The sequence below is a fragment of the Grus americana genome, chromosome 1 (genome assembly GCF_028858705.1).
Source record: "Grus americana isolate bGruAme1 chromosome 1, bGruAme1.mat, whole genome shotgun sequence".
In the NCBI taxonomy this organism is placed as follows: Eukaryota; Metazoa; Chordata; class Aves; order Gruiformes; family Gruidae; genus Grus; species Grus americana.
Window position 1 is genome coordinate 121711447 of NC_072852.1, and position 23169 is coordinate 121734615.

The 23169-nt window shown below is 45.2% G+C and overlaps 1 protein-coding gene across 2 annotated transcripts in view; it reads left to right on the plus strand.

Moving 5' to 3' along the window:
• PDE9A (phosphodiesterase 9A) overlaps positions 1-23169 on the plus strand; it is a 50705-nt gene that overhangs the window by 19214 nt on the left and 8322 nt on the right. For both annotated transcript variants that reach the window (XM_054816864.1, XM_054816874.1), the window contains exons 5-11: positions 3686-3740; positions 4568-4638; positions 9185-9269; positions 13901-13982; positions 16341-16415; positions 19570-19656; positions 22616-22720. In XM_054816864.1, the coding sequence (XP_054672839.1) occupies positions 3686-3740; positions 4568-4638; positions 9185-9269; positions 13901-13982; positions 16341-16415; positions 19570-19656; positions 22616-22720 (560 nt within the window). The remainder of the gene's footprint in view (positions 1-3685; positions 3741-4567; positions 4639-9184; positions 9270-13900; positions 13983-16340; positions 16416-19569; positions 19657-22615; positions 22721-23169) is intronic.

Here is a 23169-nt window from a genome sequence, read left to right on the forward strand (position 1 = left end):
TATTGTGCAGATTGCTACTGGTAAAGTGACAGAAGCTTGTCACTGTGTCTAAATCTTCTTATTCTGGGATTTCTCTTCTCCTTTTGGAGGCATATTCACACTCACAGCTCAGGCAAGAGGGAAAAGGCAGAGACAGAGAGAAAAAAACCCTCCTGCCTGCTGCTCCTTACACACATCCCACGTGGATGCATGCATCGGGATGGGGGCAACTGCTTCAGGATTACTCACATAAGCAGGGACTTGCATGCAGTAGCCCAAATTAACCCAAGCTGTCAATGAATTTGTCGTTCAATATGACGTGATTCACAGACATAGGCTTGGACTTGAAGCACACCTCTTCCTGATGCTTTGGTCCACCTGGCTGTTTGTTTTTTAAATTCCTCTGACTGCCCAGATCTAAACAAATCACAGAAAGGGAAATACAGACGGGAGCCCGAGCCAGAGGTACAGGCACACGTGAGAAAGAGACCGCGTGGCAGGAATTTGCCAGCCTGACGCTGGCAGGGATGGGCAGACGCCCACGTCCTCGCAGCCTTGCTTGGCCACAGCAGAAAAGACAGGGGAAAACCAACCCACCCCCACAACCCCATGCACTCCCCGCTTGCACCTCGTAAAATCTGGCAGGATGGCGAGGGGAGTCGGGGAGGGCGGGAGGATGGAGGTGGCTCCCCGACCGTGATCCCGGCACATAAGTCGGGAGAGGAAGAGTCACTGCCAAGCAGGGCGGTGTGAAGCAGAGGGTGCATGCCAGTGGGTTATAAGCCATCTGTGTCAGTGCACGCATAACCTGAGCTGCCCCAGCATGTACCTAGTCCCCGTCTGGCAGGAAAGGTGTGTGCTGACTGCCAGCCCTCCAATCCGGCCACGGCAGGAGCTGCAGGAAAAAGTGCTGCTGCCATATTCCTCTGCACCTGCTTTCTGCCCAGACCTGCTGGAGCCGGGGCTGCCGGAAGGGAGGGCAAAAATGGCAAAATGGCTCCTTGCTCTGTGATGCCCCAGCCAAGCTCCCTGCTGAGCTCAGCAAGGGACAGCAGGTGAGGAGCTGAAGTCCCTGTGCCCACAGCGAGCGCAGGAATGAGCCATAGGAAGCCCGGGGAGGCCTGAGCTGGCCTGTCCCCTGCCTGGCATTACACTATTGCAGCACCTTCTGGAGGGGGTTTTCCTCATTTTCATTTGTCAGCTCTAAAATGTCCTGTGTATCGTGCAAAAATCTGACTTGCTGAATACCACCTGCATTTGCAAATGTTGCACATTCACAGTGCCGACGGGGGGTGAGCAGAGAAGAGGGTTGCTGTTGGCTTTTGGGTTACTGCAGGCAGGATTGGTGACCCTCGGCAAGGTGCACAGATTGTGTCTGCCCGTGCTACATGCAGTAGGATTTCCTTTTTCCCAGAGGGACTCTCAACCAGACAAATGAAGCAACTGAGGGAAAAGGTAGCTGTGAGCACCTGGGGTATCAGCCCTGCCCAAAGGCACATAAAAAAAGAAGACAGAGGGTAAGGAAGGGAGTAAAAGAACACCTAGCCTTCCTGTTTTACAAAAAAGTGGGCAAATGAGATTAAATGATGTTAATGTGATGTCTCATTTTCTTCAGAATCAGGGGTTAATGGAGGTTTTCTCCTCGGAAAGGAACAGGGCAAAGAAATGGATCTTTGTCTCTTTAAGATGAGATGAACTGCCACTCTTAGTCATATATCTTTACTGCACCCTAGGGTTATAAAAACATACATCTTCGTTTTGAAAGTCTTTTATTACATCCATAAACATCAGATTGCAGCTGACTGTTCCCTGGATGAGAATGTCCTAGTACTCCAAGCGAGTTTTGACAGGGGGAGGGAGTGAAAGTAAGATTGGTTTTTTTTTTTTACTGGAACGGTGTTTATAGGGAACTTGTCAGTCTCTGGCATGCTACAGCCACTGTCAGAGAGCTGAGCGGCACTGAAGTGAGAGGATACGAGTTTCTCTGCTTATTCTCACTGTTGGACTCGGGTACCATCCCAGGTGCTGCATACGGTAAGCTTTCCTCCTGTCTTAAATAGGACACAGCGTTTGCTTTGTTTCAGTGTTTGGGTTTTCAAATGGGTTTTGTGAGAAAACTGAAAAATGGGTCTCTGTGAAAAGAACTGATCTCTTCATTTGCTCTGCTAGCCACTCCGCTGGGAGTTGGATCACAGCAAAGAAAAAAAAAAAAAAGAGGGAATTAGATCTGAGACTTCCATAGCACAGAGTGCTTGCTCCAGTTTAGAAACACAGGGGTAACAGCCAAATTGTTTTGACTGGAAAAGTGAATGCTCTTGACAAGTATTTCTGACATCTCTAATACCCGAGGAATTGCATATCCTTTCAACAGGTACAAGAGCTATTATTTAGGAATACGTTGTAAATGCTGGGCTGTATTTCTGTCTGATGTGTTTTGTCTGTGTGATTGCACTCCTGAGGCATCGTGGTCCCTCAGGCAAGTTCAAGAAGTAGCTTCAGAAATGCCATCGGGGTATTTCTACATAGGGTATAAACGGGTGTTCTGTAATCTGTAGCATGTATACGAGAGCATGCAATGTTTCTGCTCCTTGAGCATGAGAAACCAAGAGTACATCCACATTGCAGGCATGAGGGGGACTGCAGCACAGTGCAGTTTAAATTAGCTGGTGGGGGAAAGTGGGAGCAATCTCGAAACAGCAGCTCACAGCTCAGCAAAGGTGATTTATGCTTCCCCTGCTTGTGTGAAGACAGCGTGGACAGACTGAAGGACAGGTAAACACTGCTATCATACTTCTTCCCTCCTACTGTCCCTCAAAATCTAGGTTCTTGTTTTAAGGACTCATTTGCATTTCCCTGTGTTAGTGACTGCAATCCTGTGATGGTCTCGGGAAAGGGCTGGGGCTTCACTAGGCTGACCTTCTCGAGCCAACTGAAGCGTCCAAGCACTGGAGTTGGCAGCGGGAGGCAGTGAGCTACTGGTGTGAGCACTCCCAGCATGGCTGCTGTTGCTCAGGCAGTGATGGGATCCCCACGGGTACTGCCCCACTCCCACTCTGTCCAAGTTACTCTCTCAAAGGAAAAGGGGTTGAGAAACTTGTGTCCTGCTGCATCCATCCCATGAACCAGGAAAGGCGGACCTTGTTCTGCAAGGACAGTCACTTCGGCATCTCATGTTTACCTGAAGTTTATGCCTAGCAGTACAATCCTTATGAATTTGCACCAAAAAATTGGTCTCCAGGATAATATCTAAGTGTAAATCTGAAAGGCAAGCTGGGTTTTCTTGTGTTCATAAGCTGTTGCGTTGTTCATGGGCACTCTGGCACAGCATGCTGATGGTGTAGAGGCAGTCTCTGTGAGCCAGACCTTTCAAAAGCAGACGGTGATTCTGAGTGTCCCAACAAGAGATGTGAAAGGGGTCTCCTTTCCAGAGAGTGCTGCCTTAAAACAAGCCACCTCTCAGAGACCCAGCACCCCCCCCAAAAAAAAAAATTCTGAGAAACTTGAACTGTAATCTGCAGGCAGAGGAAGGCAGGTGAGACAAGGAGTCATTCCCAAACGCTGTCACTGTTCAAAGGACCAGAACAACTTTTTGGCTTAATGCCTCATCGTCAGAGCTGGAAGTCTGGGGATGCTCCTTTGCAGGGAGGTTGAGGATGTCTTCTTTCCTCTGTTGTTTTCTGTTATATCTCCCTCCTATTTTTTTCAGAGAAAGAAGAATTGTTCCAGAATTTATTGGGACAGATTGCTGAGCAGTTCTCCAGGTAAGAAGCTGAGCATCATTATTAATTTAAAATGCTATTTCTTTTATCAGCCTGAAGTGTAATTTTCACAAGAGGCAGAGGGGCATTTAAGATCTCTTTCAAATCCCACTCTTCCTGCCAAATTTAGGCCTGGTACGCATGTTATTTCTTGCTGACAGCAATATGATATCTTAAACAAAAAGCAATTTTTATTATCTTTGATCTAAAAAGGAGATCAAGTATTATATATAAATGTTCTTATTGTGCTCCTGCCCTCTTAAGAAGCAAAAGAAATGCTTCTTCACTGAACAGTGAAATCATCTCATTTGTTTCCCTTTATCACCCAAACATGTCTCTCCTCTGAGAGGGTTACCGAACATCTGTATAGCCGTTTAATTTATTCCAGCTGTTTTCAATAAGACAGATCAATCCCACCACTGCTCAGCAAATCACCAGCATAACTCAAAGGGAGGAGGGCTTCCGAGTGTGCAAACACCAAGATGCTGCCATTAGCCGAAGCATTATCAATTTAACTTTGCTTCCCTAGGGGGTACAATAACAAGTCACTGCAGAGAGAGGGGGTGATGAAGTGTTGCAGAGCCACAGTACATTCCCAGGGCCATAAACAAAAATCATTTGTTGTTAATTTTTTTCTGAAAATTGAACTCGAGTGTATTTTCTGCCCAAATTTTAGCATTTCCATGGAAAATTTTCTTTTCCTCATGGCAACTGCCATTGGACTGATCGGTCCTCTGAAAAATGTAGACATTTCTAGCAAAAGTCCTTTGCACCTAGGGTAGGTACGGCACTAACTGTATAACATTAATACATGAGGGTTTTCTTTTCAGGGTTTTTAAAATCAATGAACTGAAAACGGAAGTAGCTAATCACTTGGCAATGCTGGAGAAAAAGGTTGAATGTGAGTGTCCCTTTATTCATATCCCAGTGGGAACCGGTGCCTCAGAAACCCCCCCGCCTTGCTGCCCTCGTTGTACCCCCGCTCCGTCCTGCTCCTCACAGCCCCTCTGCTTTCTCCAGTTGCTCATAATTTGGCCGGCCTTCAGCCTGAGAGGCCGCCGGCCAGCCCGGGGTGAGGCACGGGGAAGGTGGGAGCTCATGGTGGCACCAACTGGCGGGGCGAGGCCAGGGAGGGATGCCTGGCTTCACGGGCATCCAGGCTCCCCTTTGAGGGGCCATCAAGCGTCCCACCAAGCTTTGGGCCTGGGGCCACGTCCTCCTGCTACCACGTCCCCGCGGCAGAGCGTCTCCACCGCCCAGCTCCCCGTCCCGCACCTCCAAGCCCCCCGGCCTGCCCTCCCGTGCCCCCTAATGCCCCAGCCCCGTCCCTCCCTCCCACCCCCGCCCCGTCAGGAGGGTACCGCAGCTGCTTAAGTTGGATGTTTGCACAGGTCAAACACGTTGTCCTGCGGAGAGACTTTCTCCTTTCAGAAATGCATTAACTTCATCTTAAGCGGAGTCGGGTCGGTCTCCACTGCTGACCGAGGCCCAGCGCCAGCGCTGAGACCTGACGGTATTTCTGCTAAGTGCCATGTCGCGCACCTTCCTCTGCCGGGAAGGGGCCTTTCCCCGCGGCACGCGTCCGTGCTACGCGGGCAGCTCAAAGACGGCGCAAACGCCGAAGCGCCCATAGACAGGTGGCGTAGCATGTGCTGAAATACAGCCCGACGGTACATCTCGTTACCTCATGAGGCAGTGACTTCTGGGCTGCAAACACAAGGGTTCACCCCTCGCTGGCCATATTGCCTGGCAGATAACTAGGCAGCATCAATTTCCTTGCTTGTTCAGTGTGTTAACAGTAACACAGCCGTATTCAGTTACTATGCAACAACCAAGTTAAGTTCATTTGGTCAAAAATCTCCTTTTCTGTTTTTTGGTTTTTTTTTTTCCTCCCGAGCAGCACCTGACTTGTTGTTTTTCAGTATACTATGTGCAGAACACAGACCCCAGAAAGGCAGGGAAGGGGTATGAATAAGGCAGTGTCACACAGCACCATTTTGACACCAAAGGCCACATCCTTGCTGATAAGCAGCATTTAAATCAGGAGCGGGCAGAGTCTTCCCCAGCGTGATAGCTGCAGCAAGCACTTTCTCACTAGAGCTGGCTGGGGAACAACAAAAAAAAAAAGTTTCTGCTTCATAGAAGTTGTTTGCTTGAAATTTCCCCCTGACCAGAAGATACCTTGACCCTGCAGCTGTCCAGTGAGACTGATGCCTTTGTCAGCAGGGAGAGGAAAAAATGTCCTTATTCAAAGAGCATCTGCAGGGGAACCTCTCCCAGAGGCCACCCCAGCTGCAGGCTCCCAGTGTGGTGGGAACCCTCTGGTGCCGTCCATGGCAGGGGCACCCTGTGGCCTGCCTACCCCCAGCACAGACCTCTGCAAGGAGCCCGGGTAGCAATCCCTCCCAGTCTGCTTGGCTGCAGTTTACCCGAGGCTCCACCGATTTATTCTTTTGTCCAAAGGGAAAAAAAAGAGGGGAGGGAGGGAACCACCAAGAAAAATTAGCTCAGTCACTCTGCTGTTTATGTGAAACTTCTGACCAATTCCAGTTCTTAGGGCTAAGTGCCATGGACTAGAGTAAATGAGACGAGCGTTCCTGTGGGTCTTCCTATCCCCTTGGCAGCCAGCTAGGGGCTGCTTTTGGCCACTGGCTCTCCTCGATGACCCCCTGGGACCCCCGGCTGCACCCTGCACACACGCTGCCTTTCAGCACTGGCAGTTCGCGGCAGTGGAGGGGGATGACAAAGATTTGCATGCTGCTGCCGCCAGCGGGGAAGAGTTGTGCATTTGCGCTCTCCAGCACTTTCTCACTGGTTTAGGGAAGGCAGCGTACCCAGACCTGCCGTGCCGTGCAAGTGAACTGAATTCACTGGTCCCCAGATGAGGTTTCTTTCTGTAAGTGGGTCTCGCAGCTGATGGAAATAGCAGGAGATGTAGCAATCTGCTGCCATTCTGCCTGAGCGCTCGCGCTCTCATCTCCAGCAGCCTCAGCCTGTGGGAAGGAGCTCCCTGGGTTGCCTGTCTACAAGTGCACCCACCTGCTCGAATCTGGACTTCCAGAATTTGCAACAGAGCCAAATCCACATCATTTTGAAATAATCCCAGGCTTTCACGTTTAAAAAGCAAAACTGCGAGAGGAAGGGAGTGTCCAACCTCCCTACTCGAGCCAGGCTCCCAGAGGTTGCTTTAAGAGCCGTGTTTCAGTGCTGGATTCAGCCCAAGGATTTCTTTAGACAGCACAGGGTCTTTTCAGAAGGTATTTCTTGCTGCAGAATAATATAATGGGCCCTTAATCAGTGCACATGACAAGGCCATTTATCATTTGTGAGCCAAATGTGAAAAGAATTGTGCTTTTGTTTTGCCTTTTCTCCTACCTCCTTCGGAGATCCCTTTTCCACCATTTCCACATCTGATCTCCAGTATTTCTTCCCCAGAGGGGATGTGTGTGTGGGGATAAGTGCTCATGACAGTGCTACATCTGCACCTCACATAAAATGTTCTCAGCTTCCTTCCTGTTACTGTCTAGAGACCACATCACAGAGAAGTGTTTTCAAGGAGCCAAATCTTTTAACTGATTTTTAAATCCCATCTAAAGCTTGTGACTTCCCCTTGGAAAATGCATCCATGCAGGGCAAGCACTGGGAATGCTTTGTCCTGGGGCTTGACTTACTCTGCTCCAGTGTTCGCACAGCAGCCCACACATGAATAAGGAAGCTGGCAAAACCCCTTTACAATTTGTAAGCATCTCACATCTACCTTAAGAAAATAATTATGTAAATTCTCCGCTCCCCTGGAGAGGTTTTGGAAGAAAACTAAAGAGACGCAATACGAAAAAATGCTCAGGGCTGCCATTTTGCACCATAACTCCTCTTCTCTCTGCAGCTGCCTGCCCCACTACCCTGTCGCTCTGATAATTCTGCTTTGCTCCTACTGCTTCAAATAGGCACTGGCCACCATCTAGACAGCTTGGCAAATGGGCTACCCATGAACTTCTCCAGGGTGAATGCACCAAGCTGGTACAGAGCAGCACAGGGCCTGCAGGTCAGCTGCAGGTGATCATCGGGTACCCAAAAAAGTGCAACCAGGTATCCAGAGTGAAGATACTGAATAAGCAGGACAGCATCTTGCCTGTATCATCACATTGTGATCTCCCAAAAAAGTTGCTTGTAACAATGCTAGACAAAAAAACCCCCTACGTTAATCTGGAAATGGGATTTTTAAATGGAGGGTATCCCTGTAATCAAGCATAAATCAAAGCCTTTTCCCTTTCTTCTCCTAGTATGTGGTATTTTGGACTTGGTTCATATACCTCTCTGTTTTCCTGCTTTCCCAGTTCCAGCAGCAATCTTTGTTGTTACTAGCATAAAGAAAACAAAACTGAGGTCTCTGCTTATCTACAGAGTTGTGCCCTTCCAAGGCAGTTTTTTATCACTTACATGCTACCCTCCAGATAAGTGTGATTTTGAATATTATTTTCTAAGTGACTGAATACTGATTGTAGGATTGCACGTTCCCTAGAGTTCCCTGAACCACAGCTTGTCCGTGCAAACAATGCGTTCCGTAAACAAATGAGCTGTGAAATGATTGCATATGAATGACATGCACTTAATAAATGGTGCTGTATTATGTCCTTGAGCACACTGATAGTTCAACAAGAGGGAAAGAAAAGGGAGAATATTCTCATACTTGCGCTGCATTAGGTTCTCACGGCTACATGGAACAAAGTGCATTGCTGCATAAACAGGCAATCAAACTTTCTGCCTTCTGGGTCTCATAATTACATACAGAAGGGGAATATAGGATTTTTTGTACTGCATGCAGAAATAACCTTTGATTACAAAATGGATTGGCAAAAAGAAGTGACAGATCTTCAATACCTAAAAAAAAATTAAATCAATCATTAGAGCAAAACTTTTCAAAATTTCTCTCTCTCTCTTGCATTCTTACTTTGGTTTCTCTGTATCTAGCAATGCCTCTCAGAGCTCCTTAATGCTCTGCGTGAACTTTCAAATTAAAACCTTTTATCTTAATGGGAATTCTAATCCTACTGGGACATGTTTGCCTAGCTGTGCTTATCATCCCATCACAAGAAGGTTTTTTTTCTGCTCAGGATTTCCTTTGATTCGTGTTCTACAGCAGAGAAGTGAAGGCACCAGAACAGCTGACTGCTGCTAACAATCGTGGAAAAGCTGAGACATTATAGCCGTTCTGTGAATTAAAATACTGTAGCTATTATCTAAAATTGGCGGCAGAGAATTCCTATGGGTTTTCAAGATATATCGCTTTGGCAGCACCTGCGTATGTGAGAACTGGGGCAGACTGTAAGAGCTTGCTGGCTCACTGGATAACCCCACTGTTAAAGCCCTTTGAAATTTTGCACAATTGTGAAACGAGATCCTTCAACTTTCTCCATGGTAACACCCCTGTTGTTTTGCTTTGTTGACAGTGGAAGGCCTGAAAGTAGTGGAGATTGAGAAATGCAAGAGTGACATTAAAAAGATGAGGGAGGAAATGGCAGCAAGAAACAGCAGGTAAGTTCTGCTTTGGACCTAACCAAAGAAATAAGCATCTGCTTTCAAAGCCTAATGCAATGCTTCCACAGAATTGAGTTACCTTCTGGGCTTAGAAGTGAAGGAAACCAATAACCATTAAGGGCAGTAGCTTTAATTTAACATTTGAAGATCTGTAGCCATTCATCTGTTAAAATAGGTCGGGCCGCGGGAATAGAGAAAAAGGTCTTGTAACAGGGAGTTATTTTTCACCGTATAGAATGGGAATTCTTCATCCAGATTTACTAGGAGAGAGGGAAAGGGAAAAGAACTTCTGCAAAGTATGGTGTTTGGTTGGGAACCAGCTAACACTCGAATCAGCTCCAATATATTCTGGGAAAATATCAAATAAATATGTAGCAGCTCTAATTATGATCTCATGCTATTATAAAACATCCATTTCAAATTCAATAGGAAATTGGGAATTTATTTTCTAATTCAAGGGCTCGCTGTGATTGTGAAGCTTGGTTTTGCTGTAATTAAAACAGCAGCAGAAAAAATTACATTTTGTATGGTATGCAGTCTTGGCTGGAAAGTCTGCCCCTGTGTCACTGAAGTACCCCATTAGGACAAACAAATCATCAGTGTGAGATTATGAATACTTCTGCGAAGGTCGCTGAAGAGGGATATACTGCATTGCTCAAAGTGTGGGTGAAGGGGATTTTTCTCATCAAATGTAACTATGCTATCTTGACAGCCTCTCTTTTTTGCTTCATTTGAGGTCAAATTCTCTGACCTTTAATCAAAGCTATTTCCTATTGAGGGCAGTGGGAGATTTGCTAAAAGAATTAGGCTTTATAATCACTCGCTTTTATAAATTTTGCTATCCAGATATGTCAGGAGGCACGGTGTTAATACATTCCTATTCAGTTCAAGGCCACATTCAGCTGTCATACTAGCATAAATGCAGAGTAACACTATTAACCTCAGATCTGCCCCAGATTTATACCAGTAGGATGGATTGCAGTTTGCCCTGTGACTTGCATAGTTTCTTGTTCATGTGTGTGAGGAAATGTCATCAGAAAAATCAGAGCTCAGATTGGCAGCAAATGCAAAAGCATGTATGCTGATTTGTGCTGGGTGTGATGTGAATAACGTGTGTGCACGTCTTTACTTTTCCTCAGTTGTTGTAGGGAGCTGGGAGAGCTGCATTTACGAGCATCGTGATGCCCAGGCAGATAGGGAATTAAAATGAAAAAAAGAAGTTATGGCAACTTCACATTCGCCCAGTTGCCACCACACACATCAGGAAGTACGAGACTCCCAGCAGCAGCCATGACTCATTCCTGTCCCAGACCTTGTCACCTTACAATCTCTGTTTTGTAATATAAACAGCAATCTGTTAACAAGAAAAACAGGAATGGGGAGTGCTACGCTGCCCAGTGCTGCTGGCTCCAGCTCAGGTGTAGTCTTCACTGAGGGCTTGTAGTGAGATAAGACAGCTGCCAAAAGCCAGAGACCAGCACGGAGCGTGATGCTGGAAAGCTGTGGTAAAAAACAGTGCAGTGCTCAGCAGCAGGTAGTGCTGGGCACAGATGCCCAAGCTAGCTTGCTCTGAGCTCACACTGCGTAGCTGCTTTCGCTGGAGCAGGAGCCTAATTTGCTCTGCTCAGCATTGCTTTGTGCTGTATCAATGTGGCAGCAACCCGTCACAGCTCTTCTTGACTGCCTTGAGCTGGGTCTTCCTCCTCCTGGCTGCACAAAAGCTCCTCCTCGCACAAAATTATGCCCATGACTATCTGTACCCTAAGGGCTTGGGTCTGAAAGCAGCAGCTAGATGTGGCTAGGTTCAGTGTATAATCAGGGGTGGCTACGAGTCACCTCTTTTTGCTCTGAGGAGAGGATGCTCCTTGATGGCTGGCCATTAAGAAGGACCCCATTGGGAGCTGCTGAGGAATGAGCTATGGTTTCCTATTCCTGAGCAACCACGGCTCTGCAGGAGCCTGCGGTGACCCCAGCCTAGGGGTGCTTCACCCCAGAGCGGCTGAGCAAGCTCTCTCCCATTGGCGTGAGATACATGCATGCTGTGGGAGGAACAGAGGCCTCTCAGGGCAAATGGAAATGGTTTTGCTCCTATTTAGACTTGGCATCCCTTGTGCAATGTCATTTGCTAGATAATGTGTTACAGTTGCAATTAGGGATCACATCTAAATTTAATTAATGTACATAAGTATGTGTGAGTGCATATATTCCTTCAATAATATCACAGTGTACACAGCTGTATTCTTGTATTTTTACATATTCTTACATTTGCTGTTAAATTACCAAACAACAGAGTAAGGATGAAGAGTGAGGTTTATAAAAGTCATCATGCATAGTGAATTGTGCATCTCTCCTCTTCAGAAGAGCAAAGCAGCCCCACTTGCATGCCCTCAAATTGCTTTTTTTGCTAGTCTGCTTTTTGCACTCACCACTGGCAGATGCTAAGAACATTATAGCGTCATTTAAAATCACGATCATTTGCAGATACAGTTTTACATTTGTAAAGGTCTGATGCATCCTGGCTCTGGTGTGTTCCCCACTGTGGTAGGATGAAGGTTTCGATGTCTTACTACAGCTGGGAATTAAAGATAGTTGGCTGACCCTCAGATAACCCTAGCAGCCAGCTCCATTTAGGGCAAGGAGTGCCCCAATCTCACTATTTTTATCCTACTAATACCCCTCTGTCCTGGTTTCGGCTGGGATAGAGATAATTTTCTTCCTAACAGCTGGTATAGTGCTATGTTTTGGATTTAGGATGAAAAAAATGTTGATAACACACTGATGTTTTAGCTGTTGCTAAGCAATGTTTACAATTAAGTCAAAGATTTCTCAGCTCCCCAGGCCCTGCCAGCGAGGAGGCATGAGCCTTCCGCAGGAGGTGCACAAGAAGCTGGGAGGGGGTGCAGCCAGGACAGCTGACCCAAACTGGCCAAAGGGATATTCCATACCATATGGGGTCAGTATATTAGCTGGGGGGAGTTGGCCATGGAGGGCTGCATTTCGAGAACTAGCTGGGCATCAGTCAGTGGGTGGTGAGCGATTGTGCTGTGCATCACTTGTTTTGTATATTCTTTTATCACTATCATCATAATCATTACTATTATTATTATTTTATTCCTCTTCTGTCCTATTAAACTGTCTTTATCTCAACCCACGAGTTTTAGGTTTTTTCCAAGTCTCTCCCCCATCCCACTGTGGGGGAGAGGAGTGAGCAAACGGCTCTGTGGTTGTTTTAGCTGCCTGCTGGGTTAAACCACAACACCCTCACAGTGGAGCTTTGAGGAAACAGCTTCAGAAACGATTAAGACAGATATTCACCAGCTGAGAATCTCTTTAAACAGGGCAGGAAAAGGCAGCTGGTTGAAGCTAGCTGACCACCATGAACTGTAAGATGACAGAATTTTTGCAGGATTCAGACACCATCACAAATGACAGCAGACATCAATGTTAAGAGGAGTAAAGAGAGGAGACCCATACCAATTCCCAACAGAGAAGAGAAGCACTAAAAAGAGATGCAATACAGAATATGCCAAATAATTTAAAAAGGGACAAATGAAGTTAATAGAATACTTTGGTTGGCTTCTTTGCGGGGGTGTGTGTGTATCTTTTAGCTTTATTTGGCAGAAGGCTTGAAAAATGAAAAAGGATAATCCAAATGTTAGGACTACAGGGATAAGTGCCAAATGCAAGCAGATCAACCTCCCATGAGAGTTATTAAAGTCCATGTGACCAACTACCTGGAAAACACGTGTTGAGTTAAAGTATTACAATTGCCATGGGTAATACCACAGAGCTGTCAGTGTTATTGTGCCCCGTGTGGCTGTAAGGCAAGAAACTTCTCTCGCGCTGCAATGCAGCAACCTAGATGTTCTGAAAAGGCTGTAAGGCTGGTGTGCACCTCCCACCATCACAGTCCTCTGCTCAGGTGGGGTAGCAGCAGCTTGGCTCTTCCGCATGCAGAGGAAGGAACAGTAGGTAACTTGGCAGTGGGTGCCGGTGTTAATAACCAGGCAAGGTCTAATTACCTGTAATTGCTGGTTCCCTTCCTTCAGGACTGGGAAGCCAAGCAGACTGTGTCTGCTGAGCCTGTGCCTCACTGCTGTTGTCCCGCCTGAAGGGCAACAGGCAAGACGGTCATGCCGTCAAAATGGACGGTCTTACCGAAGCTTTTACTGAGGCCTGGAGCTGGGCTGCAGTAAGCCATGGGCTCAGAGGGTGCCCACACTAGTAAATAAGTGCCGGTGTCCATATGCAGCATGGCCCCTGGCAGGGCTCTGCTGTCCTCGGACAGCTATGCCTGCCACGGACAGCAAGCTGCTCGCTGAAAGGAAAGTTACTTGGTTTAAATAGAAGTGGTTGGGTACCCATGGATGCACACTTGAAGACAGATGCTCCTCGCTTGAATTCAAATAGATGGAGAAGGGGTGACAGGGATGTTGCACAAGGGGAGGAAATCCTAAAGAGGATGACACTTTTAGAGCATTTGAGCAACACCACATTAGAAAGGGAGAGGTTGGGGAGTGGGGTAATTCTCTGAGTGATGCCTTATGAGAGACCAGAGTACTTCCAGCATTTTTCAAGGCACTGTTGTTCTGTTCCCACAATGTTAAGAGCTGAATATTTCATTTCAGGACTAACTGTCCCTGCAAGTACAGCTTTTTGGACGAAAACAAGAGGCCGACTCCCCGGCGGGATGTACCATCCTACCCAAAGGTACCACACAACGCTTGCTCTTCCCAGAATCCTCCCACGTGCTTGCCATTCTGACAAGTGCTGGTTTACAATGCATGACTCCCTAGCCATCTACCTCCTAGTTATTCTAAATCGAGGGCCTGATCCAAAACCCCTGGAAGCCAATGGAAAAAGCTGTCATTGCCTGTGGTGACTTAAAGTTGGATCCTCAGTAGTCTTTAATACTTGAAAGCTCATTAGTGTTTGAAATGTTAATGAACATTTTGCATTCGTCAACATTTAATGCTCTTTTGTCTAGTTACATTTGTTTATTCTCCACGCTCACAGCAAACAATCAAAAATAGCTTATAATGTTGTACTCTAATTGAAAATGGTGCTGCTGCCTGTTTTCTCCTAATGGATTATTTTTTAATTTAAAAAGTAATTTATGGAGATGCTTCACCTAGGGAAACAAACAGAAAATGCGACATTGGATTCTGTCCAGAATGATTCATTGTCCCTGTGAAAATGAATTAGTGTATTTGCTAGAGAAAACAGCAATGCTTGAAGAAAAATGTCTACTGAGCAAGTACAAGTACAAATCCACAGTGATGAATGAGGCTGAAACCATGAAGCACACAGGATCTTTGGTCCGAGAACCAGCAGTCTTTGTCCACAGGAATTATTCAAAGCTATCAGGTTATGTCTGCTCAGTGCCCAGCTCACACCTTGACAAAACACCAGCTCACACATGTGCAAATCGTAGTTTAACAGTGGACAGTTGCTTGCACACATCAAAGCTGGCTCAGCCACTCTGAAGATCACGTGGTGCCGTGTGATGCAGGTGTGATATGGACATGCGTCCTTGCATATTTGTCTTCCGAGCCTTACAGAGCAACCAATTACAAGTTCTGCTGTTTATTCTGCTCTGCCTAGCAAAAGTGACCTCTGGGTCTCTGAAGCAGACATCATGAGACTTATGTTTCTTTAATTAACTTTTGCCCAAGAGGCTTGTGCTCCTGACACTAACACAGGTTTTCGCAAAAAATATGAGTTCTAAACCAGGTATTTTCCCTTGATAACTATACATGTCAGATCAAACTTTGATGTACTGCTATGATATTAGGATCTTGAATTAACAAGAAGTGCTACAAAGAGTTGTACTGACTGACTGCAGAGTAAACTGGTAGTTTGTATTTCTGTATTATCCCTAGACGAAAGCTCATACGAGTTTTGGTTTCAGAAGTTTGTGTTCTGTGTGACAGATTTGCAAAATTTGTTATCAGTTGTCAGGTGCTGGATTTGTCCAATGTCAGTGAGGCTAGGAAGTGATGAATATACTGAAAGAAGATGTCATTACAACACTGTTATCAAATAGCAAGTCTGTACTGCTAATTCACAGTTTTCTTGCAGAACGTCATATTAAATGTACGTTCTATATGCAAATGCAAATATCATTGCCTTCTCAAGAAGGAAAATTAATCTTCAGTATTATTCTTCCTTGGATTAATTATCAACAATTTGATGGCTCAGAAAATTTCATTCACCTGCTCAGTACAGTAAGCCCAAACTAATTAGAGACAGCTATGGTAAATGGGCCAATTGAAGCTACAAGGCTTTTGTGCCCCAAAAAGACTCTGATCAACACAGTCTTGAAAAGATGAATCAGTAGAGTCCAGATCTCCCTGGGTCTTTCAACCCTCCACATTCCTTTTTTTCATTTTGTATACAAATTGTAACTGGCCAATGTGCTTGATTTTGTTTTAAGCCTCTGAGTGTAATGATAAAAAATCACTTGAATCTTGCAGGCTGACAACCAATTTGAAAATGTGGGCGTTCTTGAAAAAATACTCAAAATGAGAGCATAAATCATCTGAAAGTAAATATATCATACCCACCAGCTAATTTAACACTGTAAGCATAGACACCATCCAGCCATGACTGGCTGCATCGAATGTTGCTGATGCTCTGCAGGCAGCAGAACCAGTGCAGCCGGGGACGGATCTGTGCCCTGTGCCCTTTATATCCCCATGCAGGGTTTACCGACAACTCCATCCATAACACCTCTGCTCTCCTCCCTTTTCTCCAAACCCTCCACCTCCCCGCTCCACAAGGATCTCCACCAATCAAGCAGCCGGCCAGCTGGTGCCGTGGCAGGCAGTGAGCTGCCTGGGGGCTTTCTGCCCACCAGGCGTGGGCATCTTGGTGTGACCACGAGCAGCCGGTGGGGAGGATGAGGAGGGTTGGGAAGGCAGAGGGAGAGATCATTTTCTCTCTCCTTGGGAAATATGGCTAAACCCCACATGAATGGAGCCCCGGAAGTCTCAAGGACATGCCAATAGCAGGTCCCATGCCAGGGTGGGGGACCCTTACTTACGCTGACTGCCTTTTTGACTGCAGTACATGCTGTCCCAGGAGACCATTGAAGCACTTCGGAAACCAACCTTTGACGTCTGGCTGTGGGAGCCCAATGAGGTAAGGACGCCATGTTAGCTGGGTTAGCACTGTTTCTGAGAGCCCTTTGAGATGGCCTGCAGGGTTTTCCCCCTTTTCTGCCCCTTACTCTCTATACTTTTTTTTCATATCACACCAGAATACAGTACTTTTTCCTAACAGATGCCAGATAGATTATGATGATTATCATATCCTGACTTCTCTTTATTTTTTCCTTTAATCTCTTCCTAGTAATGTCCCACAACAACTGGTGCACTATCATTACTGCCACATGAGTTCTCTTGTGCCATTTTATCTGAACAAATCGATCCCTAGCAAAGTGTATGCTTAAGCACATCATCAATAACTCCGCTCAAATCAATAAAGCAGTGTGCTGGTGTGTGAAGCCAGGCAGAGGTGCATGCATTGATTCACACCCTTTTGGGCTGGTGTTTTTCTGTGGTGTATTCTGAAGAGGTTGCAGAGCTGCATGCACAGCCTATTAGTATTTTCTTATTGCTTGGTTTTCTTTTTTTTTTTCTCATTGCTTTTGCTATTTTTCTTATTGCTTTTAGTATTATTCCTTGTTCATCACTTGTATTGCAGAAGGTTCTGAAAGGCCCATGTGTAAACCTCTGTAGAAACATGAAGGAGAAGGATATTTCTGTGATGACCAGTTACAATATAATGTAAAACCAGATTCAGAAAATATGACCAAACCTCACCTGGGAAAAAATGTAAGGGAAAACAGGACTAAACCAGGATTTTAGTGTTGGATTTTTCCCAAGGGAAGGATTGGGTGGTTCTAGCAGCACCCCCAGCATCAGTCACCTTCATTACCTTCTCAATCAGATATTGTGCATACAAGAATGATTCTGGCTCAGCACCTGTAGATCAACATGACAAGGAAAAACACCCTGTACCCCCCCCCCCCCCCCGCCCCTCCACGGTAACAGCATATTCCCTTCAGGATATTTCATTTGGCTGGTAGAATAACAGAAGGACTCCCTGGTGACTTTAGGTCCATCTCCCATTCACACAGGCTGGCAGAGCTTCCCTTGTGCGGTCCGTGCCAAGCTGAGGCTGGTGCTCTGCGGTTACTGCTCCCTCTCCAGCCCCTTTCCTCTGTACCACAGCCGTACAACTGCTCAGGCAAAATGGCTCACCCCCAGCTTTTGAATGCCTGTCAGGTCTTTGCAGCAAGAGAGAATTACGACCTGCCAGGTGGACCAGAACACTGTTGGCTCATTGTTGTTCTGACTATTAAGAAAGAATAGGGAGAGACAAAAACCATTATCCACGGATTCTTGTGTGCTGAGGCATAGTATTTTAGCACAGTAACTCATTCAGAGTACTAGGAAAACACTATATGGTGGCATGAATGAGGCTAACAAGAGGGTGCAGAGATTAGACATGCCCTGCAAGGAGGAGTGCTGCTCAGAAATAAGATACTGCACAAACTCTGCTGAGCCGAGCACCATATGGGTTTATCTCACCCTTTTAGCTCTGGTTTATGTTTACAGAGAATATTTCAATTCTGTCAATGCTTGTTTAGCAATGAGTATTTGCCCACGTGCTCAGAGTGGGCCAGGCAGTCTTCTGTAAGCAAATTAATAATGTTGTGCTCTGCAGCATCTCAGTAAACAGAGCTACGCAGCAAGCTTGCGTTCTCTTTCTCAAATGCCCACTCACCACTATTAAGCCTTAGAAGAGTCCAATATTCAAGCTTTTGCTGTTGAGCAAGAAAGCTAAAAATGAAAACTGAGATTTTCATGTGTTCAGGCGCAGGAGCTTTGGGACTCAGAGTCACCCTGCCACTCACCTGGAGCTCTCTTGGCAACAGCTGGAGGGAGACAGGCATTTCTGAGGGTAATCCAGCCCTTCTGGATCAAGTTTATTGTCTCAGAAAGTCTTTTCTGAAACTATGGCAAAACATATATTCTACCTCAGGGACTAGGAACAAGGCAAGGTGGTCTACAGCAAAATGCTGTGCATGTGATCTGAGCACAATTCAGCTCATGACATTGTCCCTCAAGTCTTGCAGGCAAGTCTCTTTCTTCCTGTTCGGATGACTCAAACTCCCTTGTTACTGCGTGAACTATGTATATTCCCTGGATGAATATAAAGTTTCATTAGATTAAATTATTTTTCTGGAGAGTTTTTAAGAGCCTGAATAACAGAAACTTAACTAAAAAAGTCTCCAAGGCCATTTTTGTGACATTATACTCATTGTGTTAAAACCCCTGGATCAGTCTACACTCTAAAAACTGCATCTGCTAATATAAAGGCTACATTTCATCTCCTGCAGATTTTGCCTTCAGAAATGGGGATGCAGATACATAAACTCCTGAACTCCTGGAATTCTGTTCATTTCTGACTGGTGGCAGCTGCTAAGTGCCCACAAGATTGTCAATACCTCTTTTTTTTTTTTTTTTTCCAATGTTTTCAAACCCAGAAGATTAACCGAGAGTGGTAATGCTAAACTATCTGCATTCCCCTTCCTACCTCAGAGCAGATGTTGTCTCAAAAGAGCAGTCTACCTTTGCCTTTCAGCTATTGGGATTTACAGTTGCAGTTTGCAGGAGTGGATGGTCACAAGCCTGCTGCAATTTTATAGGGTTATAATGGGAGATCTTTTGTTGAACAAGAAATCTGAGTTAAGATAGTGGAGTTAGGAACTCACAAGAAGTCGTAAAGAAAGAAGATATTGACACATATCTAGAATAAATGTTTCTTTAAGGATCTCCTATTTTCTGCTGTCATTTTCTCTACAGCTAGGGCCTGATCCATTTCTGTACAGCTAGGGCCTTTGGAGTCGGTGGGAAAACTCCCACTGATTTCATTGAGCGTTAGAACATATCCCAGCTGAATTAGAAAAATGGCAATACTTTTTTGTGAGAAGGAATTGCTATGATACACGTGAATCACAAGTACTAAAGAGAGCTGGTGTGATTCAAAGCCCTGCACAAAACCTATGGAGTCAACAGTAATCTGTCTACTTCAAAAAGCTTTCAGAACCTTTCTGTCTCCCCTCTTGCACTGTCTTTAATCATGCAATCTTTGAACATTTTTCTTTCATCTTAACAAGAGGGCTCTGCAATTATTTGATGCTTGCAAGGAGGAAATTTACTCTGCAATGTATCGTAAAGTACAGAGATATTTACTAAGCCAATAACCTGTCTGTTCCTGGCTGCAGATGCTGAGTTGTTTGGAACATATGTACCATGATCTTGGGTTGGTAAAAGACTTCAACATCAATCCTATCACGTTAAAAAGGTGGTTGGTAAGTATTTCAAATGACTGATTTTTGCAATTTTTCAAATTCTAAAATCAATAAACAAAATATTTAGTCATGGAATTAATTTGACTCACATGAGTAATCCCACTGAAAGCAGTCAATCTATACAAATTCTTAAAATGTAAGTACTTCAGCAAATGTTTGCGTTCTTGTGGTAACAGATGACATTTTTCAAACTGTTTTACATTTGTTTGCTGAGCTTTCTATTACTGAAAGCAGTTCATTTCTGGTGAATGCTCTTGGTACCTAATGTAAATGGAGACGAGATGAGTGTCTTCAGAGATGGCCAAAAAAAAGCCAGTATGTGCAATAATCATTAGATGTCCTAAATCACAGGGAATAAAAGAGTGAGGCAGGAAGGAAAAGGAATTGCTGACAAGTTAAATAACTTTATTTGCCTTGGTTTTTAATGTTGAATATGTTGCAGAGATGCAAGACATGATAAAGATGAGATCATACCAAAACTAAGATGTCTAAAGAAGAAACACTGCAGTATTTAAAAATCAATAAGTTATCAGATCTAAGGGAAAGCATAAGAAAGATTTTGCTAAAAAGCTGAAGAATATATTGGCTTTGTCAGAAAAAAACCCATCATGTTCCTAGACAACTGTAGAACAGTAAATATTTCACCCATTGTTTAAAAAGGATCTAGGGATAGCCTGAAGAATTATAGTTAGCAAAACTTATATCTCTACCTGACAAATTGATTGAAACAATAATTAAAAACATCATGATGTGAAGTTCATTATACAGATGTTTCATATGATTACTGTAGCGAAGAATTATATCTCACTAATTTCTTCTAATTACCTGAAGAGTATGGACAGAATAGAGGAAACTGTTTTACATGATTGATGTAGAGTCCCAGAAAGGCCTGAAGAAATTCCACAAATTCAGAAAGTCTCTACAAAACACAAAGCAAAACACTGGATTCATCGTATCATGAAGTACAGTAAGAGCAGAAAACCCCAGGGCGCCAGCGTATGTACACAGGGTAGCGACCGTCACGGCTTGGTGTGCTGCTGCTGGCTGAAGCCAGCAAGGCATTAGGCTGATCAGAGATTGGAATAAGGGATAAAATGGAGCAATGTTACCATGTCTCCACAGAAGGCATAAGGCCTACCTGGATTGTATGCCTAGGACTGGTTAAGTCTTTTTAGAAAAATGTATGACTCCATTAAAGGAGATACAAAAAATGATCGCGGCCTAGGAAAACTCTCCCAAAGAAGGCAGATGAAAAGCTCAGTATTGCTAACCTTAAAAAGCAGCTGAACAGAAGGGGTGGGATGAAACCCAATACAACCCAGGCTAGCACAGAGCAGATAGAGAATTTCCTCCTCCTGTATCACACCCTGAAAACATGGGAAACAAGGTGATACGTCAACACACATCAACATGCCACCCACACATGTTACTGCAGGCAGCTTCCTGTTAGGTTCTGTCTCCAAGTAATTTGTCAATGCTAGCATTTGAGACAGGCTTATTCTGAACAACAAGGGGAGTTTATGATTACGTATTTCCTACAAAGGTAACACAGGACGAGATTTCCTTTCTTAAACGCTAGATTCACAGAAAGAAAGATGATTAAAAAAAGACCCAAGGACTCTGCTTCAAACCATGGCACTTCCCCAGGCACAGTACGGGCACCAATTTGAACTTAAGTGGGGAGAAAAAGCCACCTCATGCATATGCTTGCTTTCTTGCTCCCACATATGCTGGCTACAGAAATGTTCCGGAAAGGGGAGGCAAGGATGACTAATATAACCCAGTCACTCCAGCCATTCAGGGCTCTGAGTCAGGATTCTCTGGGCTCCATCGCTGTATACATTACATCCGTGCAGTGTTGTATGGTGCCTGGGCATGACCACTTTTCTAAAGTCCATGCTGCAGAATAATTGGAACGGTTTTTGCAATGAAGCCCCTAAATATTGAATTAGCATTGGAAACCCACAGTTCTCTTGACCTTTTCAGGACCTTTGAGGCTTCCTAGAAGTCAGGTCCCAGGTTGAAGGGTTTGATCCTGATGGGACTTGAGGACTCTTGATGTAAATTCACTATTTAGCTGGAGAAGGGGAGACAAATTCTGTCGCAGAAGGGGTCCGGCAGTGCTGCTGATGCTTGGCTGTTTTGCGCAGGACAGGATACCAAAGGCTATCCAGTGCATTGGAAGAATAACTGTGGCATGTGTTAACCCAGCTGTGCCAGCTTCACTCAGCTAGCCCGGCTGACAGTAGTAAGGACACGTGGAAAGACAAGCTTTAGCTTGCATTTGTAATGAGGGCACATAGCCAGGATCTGTAGAAAGTTAAAAGACACAAAAATCAATCCCATGTGCCTGTGTGGCTAAATCTCTCCCATGCTGCCTCACGTAGGAAATCCACACAGGTATGCTACTGCATGTGCATTAGCATCTTCACTTCACCAGGCAACACATCCCAAAGTGCCACCTCTGAGCATTTGCAAATGAAATAACAACTACATTTCAGCCTTGAAGATTTCAAAGCTGCAATTTGCATTTGGCAAGGGAGGGGAACGGGGATGTACTTTGAGTTCTTTACACACCCCAAAGTCACCGTTTAATGACCGCACGGTTTGAAATACAAATTCAGGATGAGAGCACAGAGTCCTATCTCAAGGCTGAGATGCACTTGCAGCTGTGCTAGGATGTTTACCCATTGCTAGCTGGTATGAGAGAGAAGTTGCTAGGAGCTTTACCAGCTGACAAATTCTTGAAAGGTAGTAATCTCTCACCCTCCCCAGGAAGGTAGAGAGTGTCAGAGGGCCTTGTGCTGTCACTCTGTCCTAGCAGAAAATAATCATGGGCTCCACAGGACCCCTGTAGGGATATACAGTGCTTCCAGGGAGGCTGGGAAGCCTGTGTAATCATGTTTTTATAAAGAAAGAGCTCTCCTGTCTCTGACTGCTTCATTCCCTCTCTCTGCAGCTGTGCATTCATGACAATTACAGAAACAACCCCTTTCATAATTTCCGGCACTGCTTCTGCGTGACCCAGATGATGTACAGCATGATCTCGCTCTGCAGCCTCCAGGTATGCCCCCCACCTCAATAGTATCACTCCATTTCCATCATTGGGCACATATTCATCCACATAGCACCACGACACCCATGCCACTCTTCTTGCAAAACAGGCCACCAGCTTGCTAGCAAGTGATGAGCTTTGCAGCAGCTGCACTTGTTCAGTCCCTGGGGAGAGAAGGTGGGGTGTTGCATTTCCACCTCTGGCTGCCCGCTCAGCCATCCCATCCCAGACCCCAAGCACCTACATAGTTTTCTGAGGCTGCTGGGAAACTACCTTCACCTCCTGGATATCCCAGATTTATGCACTGAAAGTCTTTTGACACTCTGATAGCATGAAACATCTGAGGATCAGATCCAAAGGCCTACTGAATTATGGTTTGTGGATGTGGTCTTCATCTGTGACATAAAATGTTCCCACAAGGTTTTCTCCAAATGTGTGCTTGCACCTGGGTGAGCTAC